This window comes from Epinephelus fuscoguttatus, linkage group LG11 (assembly GCF_011397635.1).
Source record: "Epinephelus fuscoguttatus linkage group LG11, E.fuscoguttatus.final_Chr_v1".
Taxonomy (NCBI): domain Eukaryota; kingdom Metazoa; phylum Chordata; class Actinopteri; order Perciformes; family Serranidae; genus Epinephelus; species Epinephelus fuscoguttatus.
In genome coordinates this window covers 581,542-602,242 of record NC_064762.1, presented here as the reverse complement: position 1 = coordinate 602,242, position 20,701 = coordinate 581,542, and the positions used below count along the sequence as shown (strand labels likewise).

The window sequence follows — 20,701 nt, the reverse complement described above, 5'->3', positions numbered from 1 at the left end:
GTCTGAAGCTTTTTAACAAAGAACTCATTTTATTTTATTGATTTCCTTCAAACTTAAAATCATCAGTGAGATGATCGATTGGATCAATGAGTTTAAACCTGATCAGTGATCTGATTGGTACAAAAAGACATTTATTTACAAAACTTTATTGTCCCATCGATGAAAAACAAACGTCTATGTACAAAACAACTTCTTGTTTAGATCTTGTTTGTTTTTTTACAGTGAAACACAGAATGAAGACGACATCACGACTGTCAGACTTTCACTCATCAATAATCAATAACACGTCCACTCCTTATCAATGAACGCTGGTCATGTGACGCCAGCAGAGAGTTAAAGGACCATGACACCGTTTCCTCCACTGATCACCCTTTCAAAATAAGATGTTAACATCTCATGAGACTTGTCTCATCCCAAGTCGTCAAACATCAGTGCTCCGTCAGTGACACACACGTCGACATACGACGCACTCAGTGCGCTCCTGGTCATAGTGAGACGTTCAGGGACAGTGTGTGAATCTACGCTTCTTACATGCATCCTGTCTTTTCAAAATAAACTTCCACTTTTCACAGGAAGTGTACAGTTTCTGCTTTTTAGACGCAGACAGTCTTTTTCAAAATAAACTTGCACCTAGTCAGGGTCAGAGAAAAAGTGCATGGTTACTGACGTCAAGTCATGTTACATACGTTACTGCTGTAGCACAGACACATCGACGCCTTATTGGCTGCTGGGTCATATGTCAACATCACCGCCATATTGATCGCTCTAAGCTCTAATTGGTTTACCCTGTCCTCCTCCCCTCCCGCCCCACCTGTACGGTCCTCCGTACGTCGTGAGAGGTTCCTGTGTGTGTGTTGGTATCTGACGCTAAGGTCACTGAGCGGCGGCGTGTGACGAGTTGGGATGAGAATGCTCGTTTGGACATATAAAACCAAACAGTGTTATGATCCTCTGATGGAGGCGGAGCTTGTGTTCTTCTTCTTCTTGTTCTTAAAGGTTCTGTAAAAGAAACAATCAGGTGGAAACACGAGTTACAAAAAGCTGGTAAACTGTCGATGATTCTCGTCTCAGATTGTCAGCGAGCGTTAAGTTACCGATGAAACGACACAAACGACCATTGAACCACCACAGGAAGGCACTGCTGCGTCTTTTCACAATAAAACCTGTCAGGGTCTAAAGACACGACGACACACTGATGGGAGCTTTACATTAAAGGAACAGTCCCACTTTTTATCTCATCCTGTGTCGTCCTCAGAGTCAGTGAGGCGTTCACTGTCCGCTGGTGAGTGTGGAAGATCAGGATACAACGTTTCAGTGTGTACAGAGCTGACTTCACAGAATCAAACAGGAACTAAAGAAACTGATCAGCAGGATGAGATGAACTGATGGTGATTAGTTATTGATCAGTATTGATTAATCTGCTGATTGTTTTATTGATAAAGGAGCTGTCAGCAGTGAAAATGTCCAGAGTGTCCTCAAACGCCTCGTTCAGTTTCAGTTTTAGTAGAAAAACAGAAAATATTCACATCAAACCAGAGAATTTATTTTCTTAAAAAAATGACTGAAAATATTTGGGGATTAATTTTCTGTCGATCGATTCAGAAGTTTACGAACTGAAACGTGTAAAAAAGCAACAGTCGGACTGTCACAGCTGATGATCACATGACTCACACACACACCTGCACAGGTACCGGACCAGCAGACAGCAGCAGAGACACAGACGACAACACAAAGCTCAGAGTCCAGTCTGAGTCCAGAACGTCTGCTGGTTCAGCCCACAGAACCACCGTGTGCTCCGTTACGCCACCTGGTGGCGACGCATTACTCCACAGGAACACCGTCCACGCTCTCCTGGGAGATCTCAGAGTCCAGGGAGTAGCATGAGCTGCCGTTGTCCTGAGTGTCCCTGTTGACCTCCTCAGAGAGCGTGGCGACGCCAGAGGAGGCCCCGCCCCCTCCCCCGGGCTCTGCAGCGCCCTCGCAGAAGTGGGCGGAGGCCTGGAAGAGCTGGCTGCAGAGGCGGTTGTAGCGGTGGTAGCGGGATGGTTTGCCGGTGTGGGTGTACATGTGCTCCTGCAGCTGGCTCTTGTGGGCGAAGCGCAGGCTGCAGACGGCGCAGGCGATCTTCCGTTTACGGGAATGCAGGACGGCGGGGGTGGGGCTGCTCCCCCCTCCTCCCCCCGCTCCCCCCCGGCTCCTCCTCAGCTCCGCGGCCAGCTGGTTAGCGAGCGCCTGGCTCTGTCTCAGTGCCTCCTCCAGACACCCTGCATCCAGCTGGTCTTGGGCCCCCGCTGGCCCCTCCTCACCGCCGGCATCCAGCTCCCCGCCCTGCGGCAGCCCCTCCATCAGGCGGGCGGGGTCGAGGGCGTGGCTGAACAGGTGCTCCCGCAGGTCCTCAGGGGAGGAGCAGCGCTCTCCACAGCGGGGACACAGCAGGACGAGGGGCCGGTCCTTAAACAGGAGGCTCTGACTGGGACTGCTTCCCTGAGAGGGAGACCCCGCCCCCTGCCCCTCCTCCGCCTCGCCTTCCTCCCCCTCCTCCTCCTCTACCCGCTCCTGCTTGATGCGGGTTGAGATGTCAGAGTCGTCTCCAGACGCCACAGAGCAGACGTTGCGTTGTGTCGAGGCCTGGCGGTCTGACGGGATCCCCTCCAGTCCGACGGCGAGGGACAGCTGGGAGTGGGACCGACCTCCCCGGCGTCCGTCCTCAGGGGCCCCGCGGGAGACCGCCGTGGTCTTGGGGACTCCCGGTGCATCCTTGTTGGCCAGCTGGGAGGAGATCTGGATACCGTACAGGTTGGACATGCGCACCATGTCTGCAGCGGCGTCGGCGGCGCCCTCGCCGGGTTTCCGGCACAGCTGGTAGGCGTGCAGGAACTTGATGCCGTCCTGCAGCCGGCTCTGGTCCACGGGCTGTTTGGGACACATGCCGGTGTACATGATGTGCAGCAGGTAGCTGAAGACGTCCGGCTGGATGTCGGTGGGCTGGATCTTTATACACTCACTGAGGACAGACAGAGACAACATGTCAACATGTCTCAGGTGGTCTGAGAGACACACGGGATGTTCGTCCAGCTGAGACAACATGGCCCTATTATTCATTTCAACGAGGCCAGTGTGTGTCAACCAATCAGAAACAAGCAAACACTCAGGTCTGTATTTCTACTGTCGTCATGACGACAGATTAAACTGCTGAAACATCTGTCTCTCACTGTCATGACTTATGTATAATGTCGAGCGTCAGACTGAATAACGCACCACAAAAATCTTATTAGTTTATTCTTCGGTCCAAGTGGACGTTTATGCCAAATTTAACAAAATTCCCTCAAGTTGTCCTCGAGACATCGTGTCCATCGTGTATGTACATACGGACAATCAGAACCAGAACCAGCTACCGTCAGTGTGGAGCCATAAACACTGTGCTGAATGTCAAAATCCCTGTCGGTGACAGGAAGTTCATTGTTTTACAGGAAGTACTTGATCTGAATACTGACGGTCCTGGTTCTAAACGATCAAAGAATTTACGTGCAATAAATCAGTGTTTGGAGTTTTTCAACATGTGCATGTTTATATTTATTATGTATGTGTTACTACTGAGGCAAAGTCCTGGAAGACGTCACTGTTCGAGACACACCGCACCACCTGACCTGACACCTCAGGATGATTAAAGACAGGTGTGCTGCTGTACATGACCAGTGTGGAGACGTCTTCCACTGCCGTGCGTTTGGTTTGATTTGAGTTTATTGTCTGATGAACTCGTTTCTTACCTCTTTGATTTGAACACAGGTTTTTGTAAAGGCCAGTTTCCTCACATCAACATCCTGTACCAAGCAAAGACAACGGGCTGATGGTGTCTTTACGGCGTCTGACGGCGGCTACTCTGACCTCATTCAGGAGCCACAGTGGACGGTGACCATGAACCAGACCATCAGCTCAGGTGTGTGTGTGTGTGCTCCTCACCTGGACTGGTGGATGAAGATCATCTTGAAGTAGTTGGAGAAGGCAGCGAGGACGGCGCGGTGAGCTTTGAAGTAGACGTTTCCGATGGCGACAGTGCAGTCGCACAGGAAGCCGAACTCTCTCTGAACGTTGAGCTGCTGCAGCAGGAAGAGGCTGTGAGACGACACCTCCATGACCCACTCTGCAACACACACACACACACACACACACACACACACACACGGTAACACACCAGCAGGAGGAGGTGCACATTAATAATCCTCCAGGACTGTAACATGCTCATGTTTAACCCAAACAATGTGTCATGTGACTGCAGTTGCTTCACATCCAGGTCGCAACACCTTCTCACCACAAACCAACCGCACCAGAGTTCCTTTGGAACCGGACTGAGACCACCTCTTCAAGAAGGTCTCGGTCCGGTTGTTTTGCTGTGTTCACACCTGCACAAACGAACCAGTTCAAGTGTGTATATTACAGTTGTATCTAGTGTTGTCACGATACCAAAATCTTTGTTTCGGTACCAATACCAATATGAACTTCGATACTTTTCGATACTCTTCGGTACTTTTCCTAAGGAAAAGTCCTTTTGGATACAAACCTTTAGAACAATAAATAGTAGGGGTGTAACGGTACAAAAGAAATCATGGTTCGGTCAGTTCCTCAGTATGGACGTCACGGTTTGGTAACTCAAATGTTCCACCAAGTTTGTGTTGTCTCGTGTTGTCTCCCTTTGCGAGGCAGACTTTCTCTTGTCTTTTTTCACGTGTCCCAGCTACGAATGTTGACACAGGTGTTGTCATACACACCACTTGTGCAATCTGTGCTCCAATAGGAACAAGGAAGGCATTTGTGTGCATAAATGAGTAAAATAAATTAACTAAATTAATGAATTGAATCAGTTTCAAAGTACCGGTATTTTCCGAATGCAGTATAGTCCCGTTTGGAATACTCTAGTACTGCGGTACTATTTTAGTACCGGTATACCGTGCAACACTAGTTGTATCTGCCATGCAGCTACATCACACTATGTGCCCAAAACAAATTTCCTTTGTGAGCATGGAGCACCACTGTGACTATTAAGTCACATTTTGTAAATACAAATGAACCAAACCAAACAGGACAGGTGTGAACGCACCCTTAATTAATACCTTAAATAATAACATTAACTTTAAAAATACCAACGTCAGTTTTCTTCACAGAAATAAATATAACTTTTACGACCCTCCCCTAAAATCATTAGAGTTAGTATTATTAGTGTGAACGCAGCGACAGCCTGTGTGTGAATGTGAATATACAACAGGTAGTTCAGATCCAGCGATCTGATTGGTCAGTGAGACACTTAGAATGAGCTCAAATCAGCTCACCTGGCTCATCACTAACAATATTACTCTGCCATGTCCATGGAGGAATACAAACCTGCGACAGATGAGTGTGTTGTTGATGTGGATCTGTACGACAGACTGAGTCTGATGGACGACTGGAAGAAGACGAGGCTGCTGCTGGTTCATACTGGACACACACACACACCTGCTCCATATGTGTTGTGTGTGTGTTGTGTGTGTGTGCTGAGCTCACTGAGCAGGTCTGTGTTTATATGTGAGGTATTAACTCATTTTTGGAAACCTGACGATTTCTTAAAATGATCAAGCTCATGTCGACTGACGGACTCACAGGGACCAGAGACACGTCTGGACCGACAGCTGGAGCAGTGAACTGTGTGTCATCACGTACAGGAGTCAACTGACGGGACAGACTCTTCTCCAGGTATTAGTCAGAGCCAATGTATTTCCATGGAAACAGAGACAACTGTTGTAGAAAGTGTTTTTATGTTAACATCTGATCATATAATTTAACTTGTTGGTAAGCTGGTAAGCACTGAGGCCGAGCTCCGCATCACTGTCGTATTTAGCAAACATAAACCACGTCTGCAAAAACACAGATTCCACAAATTCATAAAATGACTCAGTGAATAAAAACTAAAATCTTTAAGCGAAGAACTGAGAATGGATTCATTCATTCATTCATTCATTATCTGAGGCTGTGAATATCAGACATAAATCCACTGACGTGTTTCATTTATTTGTAAATTAATTTAATGTTTTATATTTTAAAGAATCTGTTTGTGTCTCTGAAAAATATTTTGTGAGTTTTAAATATTTTTATGTGTCTTTGAAGTTATTGTATATTTACTGTCTGTCCTCTACAGTCACGTGACCACTGACCTCACAGCGTCTCCGGCTGACTCCACCTGGACAGGTGAGCTGACCTCTGACCTCAATGAAGGTCACTTGAGCTCTCTCTCTCTCACACACACACACACACACACACACACACGCACACCGTCCCTGATCCCAGCAAACCGGAAACTGGACTTCCTCGACACCAAACCACAACACAGCTCGGGCGCGTGCACGTGGCGTCGCGCCCGTCAGGCTGCAGCCTCCTCCATCCTCCTCTGTCTCATTCAAATTCAGCAACACGCACGTCCTCATTCACCTACACGCACCGCAAGCGCGTGCGCGCACGCACATACAGCCCGTGCACACAGCCTCTCTCTGTCTATGTCGTGCACGAGCGCCGTGCCCGGCGGCCGTTAATCGGTGTCTTACCGCAGAAATGTGCAGATTGTCTTCAGGTTCTGGAGCCGATTTGTTGCTGCAGATGATCTCGCAGAAAGCCGCGTCACGTCTCGCGAGAGGAAGGGTCAAAGGGGCTGGTCACGTGATCCGACTGTGTCACCTATCAACATGTAATTAATAATCAGTAACAGAAATATGGACCCGTTTTAATCCGTTTAAATCAAATAAATACGGAAATAATTTAACAGTTTCATTATTATACAAAAAATGTCATTATAATGAACAGCTGGAATAATAATAATAATAATAATAATAATAATAATAATAATCTCTGTTCAGCAACAAGAAAAATATTATTGCACTGCTTATTTAAATAAAATCTAAGGTGTTTGAAAGTGAACAGGTTTATAATGAGAAACTATTGCCATGGCGACAGCAGGTGCGTCAGCAGGTCATCAGTCTGATCAGCTGATCCCAACAACAGCTAAGGCCCTGTCCAAATACCCGCACTTGCGCCCTTGTGCCCCTTCATAGCGCGCTCCCACTAAGGGGCACAAGTGCGTAGAGTCCCAAATGTCTTCTGTTGATATCAAGGGGTGCAAACCTGCGCCCTTAATACACCCCTTCCCAAAGTGCGCATCAGACCTCACTTCCGGCAAGTGAACTTCAGGGAAGACCTCAGGGCACAAGTGTGGGTATTTGGACAGGGCCTAACAGTCAGACAAAGTGTCAGTGACATCAGAGACAGACTGCCCCAGTGCATGCTGGGACAGCAGGTCACATTCAGTGATTGACAAAATCAACTCAACACAGAAATTATGAACTGAGAGAAAAAAATGTGTTTTATTGAGGTGTGTTTGTAACAAACAGGATGTTGATTTAAATAGAGAGAAAAATCATCATGTAAAATAAAGTGTCTGACCGAAGTCTGGACTCTGTGTGAGACATTAATAAAATCAGTGATGAGTAAATCTTCAGCTGAATCAGTTCAGAGACCTTTAATATGCAAACTAACTTTATTGTTCTCTGTGTGACATCATCACCTCAGTCAGTGTTTGGGAACTGTTGAAGTTTATCTGACTTCACTGTCTCAACAGTCCCATGATGCACCTCCATCCATCACAGACAGGAAGTTACCAATAATGCACCTCCATCAAAGAGCATGGATACCAAGAGGCGAAGCTCAACAGAACGCCCCATAGCAACAGACTCGCCCATGGTTTCGTCCTACCGCCGCCATTTTGGACTGTCAGCTGACCGCAGCAGACCCGCTTGCATACAAAAACACACAGACAAACTGAAGTATATCGCTATTAATTATGCTTACAATGCTACTCACCTCGTGATAGCTTGGTCACAGCTGCTTTTTCACGTTTTTGTAAAGCAAAATATAGACTTTAAAAAAAAACAAAACGAAGAAAAACGGCCTAGATGGCATCTCTACATATTACATCCACTTATGAGAAGATTAACTTAATTACTCCTTCAAAATCACCCCATAAACCAATCTACCAAAAAATAAATAAATAAATAATAATAATAAAAAATATATATATTTTAACTAGAAACACATTAATGGTGACGTCACATAGTCAGGAATAAAGATTTATTTACAGTTTGTACAGTAAGGGGACAGTAATAATAATAATAATAATATTTTAAAAGCAGTAATCAGTTCTGATATAAATGGTCCAAGAGGCCATATATATATATATATATATATATATATATATATATATATGGCCTCTTGGACCATTTATATCAGAACTGATTACTGCTTTTAAAATATATCATATTAAAACAGCCTATATATATATATATATATATATATATTCCGGCCATATATATATATATATATATATATATATATGGCAGGAATATATATATATATATATATATATTCCTGCCATATATATATATATATATATATATATATATATATATGGCCTCTTGGACCATTTATATCAGAACTGATTACTGCTTTTAAAATATATATATATATATATATATATATACATACAGTACAGGCCAAAAGTTTGGACACACCTTCTCATTCAATGCGTTTTCTTTATTTTCATGACTATTTACATTGTAGATTCTCACTGAAGGCATCAAAACTATGAATGAACACATGTGGAGTTATGTACTTAACAAAAACAGGTGAAATAACTGAAAACATGTTTTATATTCTAGTTTCTTCAAAATAGCCACCCTTTGCTCTGATTACTGCTTTGCACACTCTTGGCATTCTCTCCATGAGCTTCAAGAGGTAGTCACCTGAAATGGTTTCCACTTCACAGGTGTGCCTTATCAAGGTTAATTAGTGGAATTTCTTGCTTTATCAATGGGGTTGGGACCATCAGTTGTGTTGTGCAGAAGTCAGGTTAATACACAGCCGACAGCCCTATTGGACAACTGTTAAAATTCATATTATGGCAAGAACCAATCAGCTAACTAAAGAAAAACGAGTGGCCATCATTACTTTAAGAAATGAAGGTCAGTCAGTCCGGAAAATTGCAAAAACTTTAAATGTGTCCCCAAGTGGAGTCGCAAAACCATCAAGCGCTACAACGAAACTGGCACACATGAGGACCGACCCAGGAAAGGAAGACCAAGAGTCACCTCTGCTTCTGAGGATAAGTTCATCCGAGTCACCAGCCTCAGAAATGGCAAGTTAACAGCAGCTCAGATCAGAGACCAGATGAATGCCACACAGAGTTCTAGCAGCAGACCCATCTCTAGAACAACTGTTAAGAGGAGACTGCGCCAATCAGGCCTTCATGGTCAAATAGCTGCTAGGAAACCACTGCTAAGGAGAGGCAACAAGCAGAAGAGATTTGTTTGGGCCAAGAAACACAAGGAATGGACATTAGACCAGTGGAAATCTGTGCTTTGGTCTGATGAGTCCAAATTTGAGATCTTTGGTTCCAACCGCCGTGTCTTTGTGAGACGCAGAAAAGGTGAACGGATGAATTCCACATGCCTGGTTCCCACTGTGAAGCATGGAGGAGGAGGTGTGATGGTGTGGGGGTGTTTTGCTGGTGACACTGTTGGGGATTTATTCAAAATTGAAGGCACACTGAACCAGCATGGCTACCACAGCATCCTGCAGCGACATGCCATCCCATCCGGTTTGCGTTTAGTTGGACGATCATTTATTTTTCAACAGGACAATGAGCCCAAACACACCTCCAGGCTGTGTAAGGGCTATTTGACCAAGAAGGAGAGTGATGGAGTGCTGCGGCAGATGACCTGGCCTCCACAGTCACCGGACCTGAGCCCAATGGAGATGGTTTGGGGTGAGCTGGACTGCAGAGTGAAGGCAAAGGGGCCAACAAGTGCTAAACACCTCTGGGAACTCCTTCAAGACTGTTGGAAAACCATTTCAGGTGACTACCTCTTGAAGCTCATGGAGAGAATGCCAAGAGTGTGCAAAGCAGTAATCAGAGCAAAGGGTGGCTATTTTGAAGAAACTAGAATATAAAACATGTTTTCAGTTATTTCACCTTTTTTTGTTAAGTACATAACTCCACATGTGTTCATTCATAGTTTTGATGCCTTCAGTGAGAATCTACAATGTAAATAGTCATGAAAATAAAGAAAACGCATTGAATGAGAAGGTGTGTCCAAACTTTTGGCCTGTACTGTATATGTATATACAACAAAACAAAACTGGCATATTAAATTGATATTAAAACACTTTAAACTTACACCTCAGGAGTTCTTACCTGTCGGGAAACGGTGGAAGGCCAGGTGCGGGGTGTTCCACTGATAGATGTTGCAGTTAATTGCACTACACTGTTTTCCTTTACTTTTTTCCTCCTCTCTCCTTGACATCCTGCATGTTGTCTGGGCGCAACAGTCCAAGCTCAACAGTCCAAAATGGTGGCAGCGCCCCTAGTGGCTGTTGGCAAAAATTCAATGGAGCTTCGCCTCTTGGTATCCATGCTCTTTGCCTCCATCCATCACAGACAGGAAGTTACCCATGATGCACCTCCACACCTCCAAAATAGTGCTGGGTGATATGGCTTAAAAATCATACTGTGATATTTTTAGGATTTATCATGATACAGGATAAAAATCTTGATGTTTTGAAAACTTCTCAACAACTACAGTTACACTAAAGTTAGATAAAATAGTTCTAATGAAATAAATCAAAACAGAACCCCTGATGCTTTTATTTCGAAGCACCTGACTCCTCTCAGGCAGGAAGTGTTGTGTTGTTAGCAGTTAGCAGGAGGTTAAACTGTTGTGCCTTTAAACATAAAGATTTATTCACTGTGAGCTGAAACCAAACTGACAGCTCTGCACTATCATATATATACATATATTAATATCTGCGAGTCACAGTGGTGCTCCATGGTCACAAAATGTGACTAAATAGTCTTGGTGGTGCTCCATGGTCCCAAAATGTGACTAAATAGTCTTGGTGGTGCTCCATGGTCACAAAATGTGACTTAATAGTCATAGTGGTGCTCCATGTCACAAAATATGACTTGATAGTCATAGTGGTGCTCCATGGTCACAAAATGTGACTTAATAGTAAGAGCCCATGTAGTAATATCCTTTATACAGTCATGTTGGTTTGTAATGCAGTGACGTCTGAGGGGTCAAAGGTCACTGACATTCAGCCTTGTCCCTTACATGCAGAGATTTCTCCATTCTGCATTTCTGTTGATGATATTATGGGATGTAGATGTGAAATCTGAAACTGTTGGACTGTTTGTCCTCACAGTTTGTATCAAAGTGTCCGTCCTGAACAGCTAAGCCTTAGAGGGCGCTGCTTTCACTCTGCTACCTGCTCACCTGTTTACCTGTGGAAGGTCACACACAGGTGTTTCTCACTCTGTTTTTGCTGTTGTCTCAACTTTATTACAACCTGCTGCAGACTGAGTGTAGATTTATATTCATCAGTTTGAATATGAAATTTATTTGGACTGGATTCAGTTGGATTTACAGCTCATTACATGATGATTTTATTTGCATGTTACACAACATCCTGTTTGAATCAGGTTACCCACGACCCAGACTTTGTTTCACTCGGACTTTAAATCACTTTGGGATACTGTTCTGCGTTTGTTTTATTTTGAAGGTCAGCAGTTTGGGCGGAAGTCTTTTATTTTGTGTGTCGGTGTTGACGGAGCGGCAGTCTGTGCGGAAGTTCTTTCATCCTGCAGGAGGAGGAGGAGAAGAGGCTTCTCCTTCGTCTCAACAGTCCGCCTCAGCGCAACAATCCTCCGGAGAGGAACCGTCCGGACCCCCGGGGGACATCCACACACCCGCCGCCGACAGCAGCAGCCTCTCTGCCGGCCTCCGGTACCCACGGTGAGTCGACGGGTCTCTGCCCGGCCCGCAGAGCCGCCTGGCTGGGAAAACTAAAGAGAAATCCCCGCGGCCTGCTGCTCTCGGTGCTAGCTGAGTGCGGGTGGCAGTGCGGGGGTGGCGGGACTGTTTGCGGGAGAGATATCACACAGCACCGTCACTACCATGCATTTACAACTACAACATCCGGTCTGTGCTTTCAAAATAAAACACGTACAAATCAAATCAACTGTTTAACCCGTGTAGAGAAGCTTTGGATGACCACACAGACCGTGTTCACTGTCGTAAGTTACATATAATTTACCGTGTGTCCATTCAGACAGTCCGCATTGCCGTCTTTTGGTCTGTTTAAGTCCTCATCGAGATTTATCCTTTTTATTTTGGAGCTGTACCCGCGGTAACTTCCGGTCTGTTCGGTGCTAGCTGCCGTTAGCTCGACGCAGCTAACTGCTGTAATCTCCATTTTAGCTCCTGAGAGCAGCCGGCCTCTCCCTTCTCTCTGCTGTAACACGGTATGTTCTTCACGGTGTTCACACTCACGGCCTCTCGCGGCTCTGTGTCGGGGCTGGAGAGGCGGGTCTGTCGGTGAAAGTCCCCCCGCAGAGCCGCGGTGGTCCCGCGGGGGCGGACGGTGAGCCGAGCCGCTGCAGCTCAGTTACAGTAAACTGACTCACTGACAGCGCGGCTCTTATTTTACACCAGGCAGAAAGAGCTCCATCACACACCGTCAGCCTCCACCTGACCCACACACTCTGTGGGCTCTGTACATAGTTACTGCTGTTAAACTGTCTGCTGTGACCTGGGTGGGACTCCCAGCTCTGTTTGGGTTCAAACTTTAAACCAGATATTAATGTAGAGCCCAACTGTAACTGTAACTGTAATCTAACTGTAACTGTAACTGTAACCTTGCTGTAACTACAACCTAACTGTAACTATAACTACAATGTAAGTGTAAAAAGATGTTACCTGTTAACCAGCTGTAATCTAACACTAACCTAACTATATAAAGCTGTAACCTCAGTGTAACTGTAATCTAATTGTAATCTTACTGTAAAAGATCCTTCACCACAGTAACAGTTCTGCGTTCAGAACGTGCTGACGTGACAGTGTGTGATCAGCAGAGTGCAGGTGAAGTGTTGATGATGTCAGAGGTTTATTGTTGATGTTTGATGTTTGTGACGATGACTTTTACAGCTGAGTTTATTTAGCGACAAATTCGTCCTACAGTTAGGCACAAACATCCAACACTGACACACCTAACCTGTGAGATAGATGAGGAGGAGCAGGACATGGAAATACTCAAGTGAAGTACAAGTACCTTGAATTTGTACTTGAGTAAATGTACTTAGCTAATGAAGCTCCTGTCAGATAATAAAACAAGTCTGAGCTGAATGTCATAATTCAAACTGAAAGGCTGTGTGTGTAAAAGTGTTTCCCTGTGATGGAAACAGAACGTTACACTGACAGTGATGAACAGACTGTCATGGCCGACACCTGATCCACTGAGTCTGAGTCTGAGTCTGAGTCTGAGTCCACCACAGTGGGCTGAATCAGTGTCAGTGAGATGAAGAGTCTGCAGCAGCAGCAGCAATGACAGCTGATAGTCTTCACACAGTGTGTGTGGTTTGTATTCTTACAGGATGTCACACACCAAACACACTCTGTCATTCATCTTTTCCCTTCATCACACACAGCTCAGCTCAGACACTTTCACACTCACTGACTTTATGTTAAGACTAAAAATCAAAGATCCACGCAGCCTCCTCTGTGAGCACACAACCCTTTATGAGACACAACAAAGTTCAGTCAGGTTGATTTTCTGCTCAGATGAATGATCCAGTCTGAGACGCTCCTGCTGCTCAGAGGAGCCTCTGAATGACTGAAGTCAGATCTCTTAATTATTCAGGTCTGATCTTGATGACTCATAGCAGGACTGCGAGCTGGGCCGGCCTCGCTGAGCACAACCAGCCCAGCGTTATGAAATACTCTGCAACGCCATAAAAGTTGACCACAGAGAAACCTCACAGCAGAAAGAATGCAGCCGTTTAATTTCTCTCTTCATGTCTTCCTCTGATGTCTGCAGGGCGATGGCGAGGCCGAGCCACAGCGATCATGTCCTCCAGCAGCTCAACAACCAGCGGGAGTGGGGCTTCTTGTGCGACTGCCTCATCGCCATCGGTGACATCTACTTCAGGGCGCACAAGGCCGTCTTGGCGGCCTGCAGCTCCTATTTCAGGATGATGTTCATCCGGGACCAGCAGGGAGCGGGGCGTCTGGACCTCAGCAACATGCAGATCAGCGCCGAGTGCTTCGACCTCATCCTACAGCTTATGTACCTCGGACGCATCGTGGTGGGGAGCTACGAGTTTGAGGAGCTCAAGGCTTCCATGGCGTATCTGCAGATGTACTACATCCCTGACTCGCTGGAGGATCTCAGAGACATCAGGAGCTCCAACCTCACACCATCATCCTCAGCCTCTTCCTCCTCCAGTTCCTCCACCGGCCCTGCCGGCGGGAAAATGATGTTTGGAGTCCGCATGTACGAGCAGCAGAGACCTGCTGCGCCTGACGTGGAGCATTTACCAAAAGCTGTCAACAGCAGCGCCGGGCGCCCCGCTGTTACAGCGACCGTCAGCAGACCGGTGATGGCAGAGGAGGTGGTTGCCACGCCTCTGATAGTGGCGCCGCCGGTGGTGGATGGTGTTGCTGATCAGCCATGTGACTTGAGAAAGAGGCCCAGCGGCAGGAGTTCGGCTCTCAAAGACCGTCCTCGGTTCGGCCGCACCTACACCTGTGATGACTGCGGCTTCGTCTTCAGCTGTGAGAAACTTCTAATCGAACACATACTGACCTGCACCAACCGAAAGGCCTTCCATCAGCCCAGAGGGACCATCGAAGCCGACAACGAGTCCAGTAAAGCTGAGAGCTCCACCTCCGAGAGCATCGAGGAGCACAGGGTCGTCTGTAAAGGTGAGGAGGACTGGGCCGAAGCCAAGGCCGACTCTGACCTCACCATTAGGTCTGTGGCAGCTGGGACAGACGGCGAGCCCGGGTCGACCAGGAGTGTCTCCATCAAGACAGAGCCAGAAGAAAGCATGTTCCCTGAGATAGAGGTGGTCCGTGTCGGTGAGCACGTCAGTAGAGACTGTAGAGCGCGTTTCAGTGACGCCACACGGAAAGACTCGCAGACGGAGAAAACTGGATCAGAACGTGAACCGGAGCCTGGCGTCTCAGGTCTGGAAAACAGTAGCGAGCCTTTTGAAGGTCACATGTCCAGCAGTGACGATTCACGAATCCCGGCAAAGCTTCGTAAGGTCAAAGACGAGAAGCAGGATGCCGACTGCACCCCCTGTGAACTGTGTGGCGCTCTGTTAACGGAGGAGGACAAGTCGTCCCACTACCTGTCCAACCACATGGGTCATATATGTGCCTGTGGGAGGTGTGGACAGGTGCTGATCAAAGGCCGCCAACTCCAGGAGCACGCAGAGCGCTGTGGCGAATCTCAAGGTGGTGAATCGGAGGAGGACGAAGCGTCCCTGCTGGAGGAGCAGCAGGGGATGGAGGAGGGCCTGCTGGAGGCGGGCGACCTGGCCTGCCCTCACTGCGGTCTGCTGTTCCAGAACGAGAGCCTGGCACTGGAGCACGCCCTGTCCTGCCACGACCAGGAGCTGTTCCGCCCGGTGCTGCTGGAGGAGGGCGGCGAACCGGATCACCGCCGCAAACACTTCTGCAGCATCTGCGGCAAAGGCTTCTATCAGCGCTGCCACCTGCGGGAGCACTACACCGTCCACACCAAGGAGAAGCAGTTCACCTGTCAGACCTGCGGGAAGCAGTTCCTGCGGGAGCGCCAGCTCAGGCTGCACACCGACATGCACAAAGGCATGGCACGCTACGTGTGCCCCGTCTGCGACCAGGGAACCTTCCTCAAACACGACCATGTCCGACACATGATCTCCCACCTGTCGGCCGGGGAAACCATCTGCCAGGTGTGTTTCCAGATCTTTCCCGGCGGAGAACAGCTGGAGAAACACATGGACGTCCACCTGTACATCTGCGGCGTCTGCGGAGAGAAGTTCCGCCTCCGTAAAGACATGAGGAGCCATTATAACTCCAAACACACCAAGAGACTATAGAACCCTCCAGAACGTCCTCTGCATTTATACCATAGTTTGTTACTAAGAAAAGCCATAAATGTGAGAACAAATGTATGCACTTGAACACCAAAAAAACTTTTAATCTGCACTTTTAAAGTATATGCATAACCTAACGGGGCGTTCACACTGCGAGCAGCGTGGCTGATGATGTTCTGACGCTCATGGCGACTGTGCAGCAGCTTCTTAACTCGTTAACGTTGATCACAGTGTGACAATCAGGATTTTATGATAAAAGTCAGAATCAGCTTGTGTTGTTGAAACAGTCAGGATCAAGTTCAGAAGCTGTTGACTCTCAGATGAGCAGCTACAGAGCTGACCACGTTTATGATTATCCATATTTATAACAGAGCTGAGGTCTTATGTTCAGGATGATGCGTCACAGAGTCTGAAGAGATTCTTTGAGCTGTCTAAAAACCCAAAGAAATCAAACTTGTTCTCATCAAAAGAGTCAGAACCAGTGACCAAACAGTTAATGTCGAGTCAACAGGAAGTGTCGGCACAAGAATGTACCAAAGTGAAGACACAGATGGACGAGTCAGATGAACTCTGGATTTAAGACACTTTGAGACTTTAATGATTTCTTTCTGTTGGTGTTTCTGAACTCGTCTCCGCAGGTCGATGACAGAACTCCCACCATGTTTGTTTCATGACGGCGTTGCTCACAGTGTGAACGCTGCTCAGATCGGCAGCAAACTCCAAAAGAATCCAAACTTGACGCCTCCTCAGGAAACAATCCTGTAAAAATATATTACAGCTACTTTTAATACTGTACCATGAGGCCTTGTGTCCACCGAAGGGTTTTTTTTTATCAGCCGAATACGCCGGGCGCTCCTCAGGAAACAGCTGGGGGCGCCGGAGCTCTTTGGAGGTGTCTCTGCAGCTGAGACACTTTGGTTGCGTCTGGTTGCTATGAATCAGAAACAGGGTTCCCACGGTCATGGAAAACCTGGAAAAGTCATGAAATATCACAATCACATTTTCCAGGTCTGAAATTAGTCAAAATCAGTGAAAGTTTTGAAAAAGGAATGGAATTTTGTTGTTTGTAATGAAGCTGTCAGATTATAGAGATGTGACATAACGGCAAGCTTATTTTCTGTAGCTGTCGACGTGACATCATTTCGTTGACTGTGTTAATTCTCTCCCAGGGTCCGTCGCTCTCTTCCTGTACGCCAGCTTGCTGAAATCATGTTTGAACAGAGTCTGAATCTGATGTTTGAAAATGCAGAGCACGAAAACAAAGATCTTTATCAAGGGTCCTTAAAGTCCTGGAGAAGTTTTGAAATGTTGTCCATGACAGTGTGGGAGCCCTGGGAATGTTGACAGGAAGTAAACGTGTCGGCAGAAGGTAGAATCCTCGCTCTGGATGAGAGGATGGAGACGCTGCTCTGTGAACGTTCATGGCAGGAAACATTAACACAGTAAACCAGGGATGCACCTGTGCGGATGTTTTCAACCGATAATTTGACATTTTTTTTATTTTACCAAGAAGCGTGTAACCGTCGGCACAGTGTTGTCTTCCTCTGGAGCTGTGACAGACGTCCTCACTGTGACATGTTTCACCCTCCAGACAGCGTGACGCAGTTGTTCTTCTCTGTGTTTATTGGCGACTCAAAAACCAAATTTTAAGGTACATGTAGCTCTGCCCACTGTGTCGCTGTGTAGATGCTGCCTGTGTTAAGTCAGTGAAAACAGTCTGGCTTCGTTTTATCAGCTGTAATTTTAATAATTGGAGAAATGCATAATTATAAAGACGTCCTATCTTTAGCTGATAAACCTGGTGCATCCCTAATATGAGCAGATTTCTCCTCCACTGTCGTTCAGCACGTCAGATGTGACGGTTTGTCTTCATGGTCGTTGTCGCTCCTCCACTGTGATTGGATAGCTGGGTAAAAGTGACAGTGACGAGTGCTGTGTTTTTACCCTGAGTTGAATATTTGTCAGCTCTCAGTGCTCAAAACAAACGGACAGTGTTCAGCGCCTCGTCACACTGCTGGCGTTTGTAGCACACCGTAAACACGAGGCACTCCCATCACAGAGAATTTAAAGATATGCTGGTCTCAGGAAAAAACTCTTTGGTGGACAGGGCCGTCACGGGTGTGTAGAGCGGCGGCGTGTCTGTGATCAGGGACACAAGTCGTACCTGAGAAGACGGCAAGTTGTTTTGGAGTGAACTGTCGGAGAGTCAGAGTGCGGCGGAGCCTCAAGCTTTGACTCAACGTTTTCTAGCTTCGATGTCCAGAATACTAACGTCACGCCGAGTTCCTTGTGCTGTAGTCAGAGAGCACGCTCAGTGGAAAACGGTTCTGCTTCCTGTTTGTTTGATGAGTTTGAGACACGCTGATTCAGACTGTCCTCTCGTCTCCTTCAGTTTTTGTTCAGCTTAACTGTCACGATAACACGCTGTCCAACATGCTCTGTGATTGGTGCCTTTACTGTAATGGTGCACACAAGTTCTTCACAGTGATGCATGCTGGGGGACGGACGGCACGGTGAGACTGTCCCTGTTTCAAAGTGAATATTTAAACTTGAGATTGTGGAAAGTTGAACAGTAAACACTAGAGACGCTCGGCTGAGTGGAGCCGACGTGTCGACTGGGTGGAGCTGATTCTGATCCAGCCTGCGGTGCTTCCTGCGAGTCGATGGGACTCGGGATGGAACGAGTAGTTTTGAACGCAGCGGTCAGACTCAGCTGTGGACCCTTCACAGGAAGGTCTCAGTATAATCTAGGAACAGTTTTTTTTATAATGGTGATCTGATCTTAGTCAACCTAAACTACACAGAGAACTCTGCAGGTTCGAGCTGAACGCCGCCTGCAGTGCGCTTTGCATGCTGGGACGTGGAGGACTGAAATATGGCAGCAAACCGGAGAACCGATCAAGTCTGACTTAGACTAAAAACAAAGTACGTTGCCTTGTTGATTTTTGGAGCGTCTTCTTCCTGTTTGCTGTCACGCCTCCCCAGACTCATCCAACCAATGAGAGGAGAGAACACTCCCACCTGACTTTTAGTTCAGCTTCATTCTGATTTATGTATCTCTGTGAAAAGAATCCAAACACAATGAGTTCACCGACAGATTCAGGTCAGAGCAAACAGCTTGCTCTCATCCCACCTCCTCACATACCGCTGTGTGGTCATGTGATGCGTCAGGTGTCCTCCAGCGTCTGGTGGCAATGTTCAGGGACGCCACGTCCGTTAATGCCTGTTACACGCACCGGTCAAATAAACCTCCGTTTCCACAGTAAAGTGGTTTGATGCAAACAGTCTGTTTCAAAATAAAATCAGCGCCGGTAAAACACCTTGTTTATTTCCTCATGCAACTAAAACAGGTGGTTCGGTTAAGGTTTAGACAAAAACGTCATCTGTTGATTGGCTGCTGGGCACATCAGCACTGTGACAGGTGCCTTTCTGCCTCGGAGCCTGACGCAGAGTTCACTGACATGACGGCAGTATGTGAGGAGGTGGGATGAGAACTCAGCGAAGGTTTGAAAACAGGTTGTCACGCTTCCAGCTCATCTGTTGCCTTATGACTGTGTCAAGTTGTTTTTCGCTGCAGATGCATTCTGGACGTTCAGGGCTATTATGCAGGACCACAACACACGTCCAGAACCAGACCTGAACAAAACCAGTTCAGACGGCCCTCATCCAGTTTCACACAGACTGAAACCAGTTTAAAACCAAACTGAGCTGAGTTTCTGCTGCTGTCCATGTTTCACCTGACGCACCTGGACGTCAGTCGGTCTGTAGACGAGCATCACGCCGTCACTTCTTCAGAGATGTTAAATTGTGGACCTGAACACGGCGCTGGACTCAGGAGGTCCTGCTGGACAGAAACGTTTGGCCTTTAAATGATGTCATCACCTGGTCAGCTGTGTGCTCTGAGGCGTCGTCAGGTGGTTTTGTTGCTCTGAAACTTTTCTCACTGATGTTCAGTTGAACTCCAGCCTTTGTCAAGCTCTTAATAAACCAAGTGAATTTCTGTTTGTCACCTGACGTCTGTGGCTCTTCTGTCAGCCTCACTGTGTCTCTGAGTCAAACCTGTGTTCTCCTTCAGGGCTCCACCTGCCTGCAGCTAGCATCTGTTAGCATGTGTTAGCATGCTAACAGATGCTAGCAGCTAGCTAATTAAGTCAACTGAACAAAACCCCACTAACACCTGCAAACATCTGGTTTTTGTCTCTAACAGGAAAGGTCACAGTCTGCAGTCACTCTCAGGTCACATGACTCTGCAGTGGTCACAGGTTTTTATCAGCTCCAATCAGCAGTGAGTGAAATACGACACCTGGACGCATTCATTGAAGCCCCTTTGCCAGCGTGACGCCACGACAGGCCGCCACAGAATAACGTCTGTCTCCGTCTGAGCAGCTCAAACATTGATCACATTTAGTCGACACTGAGTTTAAAGGGAGACTGAAACACAAAGAATTAACCACCGTAACATGTTCACTGACCTCCATGTTGCTTTCTGCTGTTTACTGACCTGTGCATGACGCGTAATGATTGTTATTGACATGTGACATCATCATTATTGTTTATAAAGAGCTGCTGACACGTGTGTTTTATGTCACAGTAGAGGCTGACGCTGTTGACATGTCACGCGTTGTTTGGTTCTGTGTAAAAATACATCATAACGGCTGTGACGCCGCCTCTGTGTGAAAAGGGCTCATGTTGAACCCAAAGCTCCGCCCT

At 46.8% G+C, this 20,701-nt stretch overlaps 2 protein-coding genes across 4 annotated transcripts; one reads left to right on the top strand and one right to left on the bottom strand.

The window, feature by feature from the left end:
* Positions 1-71: 71 nt before the first annotated feature.
* On the bottom strand, positions 72-10,627 carry zbtb25 (zinc finger and BTB domain containing 25). Of its 2 annotated transcripts, none has more exons than XM_049590895.1 (4): positions 10,268-10,627; positions 6,570-6,699; positions 3,961-4,141; positions 72-3,004 (listed from the first exon to the last, which is right to left on the bottom strand). In XM_049590895.1, exons 3-4 carry the CDS (start codon positions 4,131-4,133, stop codon positions 1,822-1,824), a joined length of 1,356 nt encoding a protein of 451 aa, XP_049446852.1. In that variant the 5' UTR covers positions 4,134-4,141; positions 6,570-6,699; positions 10,268-10,627; the 3' UTR covers positions 72-1,821. The 2 variants fall into 2 exon arrangements, with proteins under 2 accessions (XP_049446852.1, XP_049446853.1); XM_049590896.1 differs by lacking the exon at positions 10,268-10,627 and adding an exon at positions 7,583-7,951.
* An 878-nt stretch (positions 10,628-11,505) lies between these two features.
* On the top strand, positions 11,506-20,000 carry zbtb1 (zinc finger and BTB domain containing 1). 2 transcript variants are annotated; one of them, XM_049589988.1, is made up of 2 exons: positions 11,506-11,864; positions 13,945-20,000. In XM_049589988.1, exons 1-2 carry the CDS (start codon positions 11,524-11,526, stop codon positions 15,992-15,994), a joined length of 2,391 nt encoding a protein of 796 aa, XP_049445945.1. In that variant the 5' UTR covers positions 11,506-11,523; the 3' UTR covers positions 15,995-20,000. The 2 variants fall into 2 exon arrangements, with proteins under 2 accessions (XP_049445945.1, XP_049445947.1); XM_049589990.1 differs by lacking the exon at positions 11,506-11,864 and adding an exon at positions 11,982-12,373.
* The last annotated feature ends 701 nt before the right edge of the window (positions 20,001-20,701 follow it).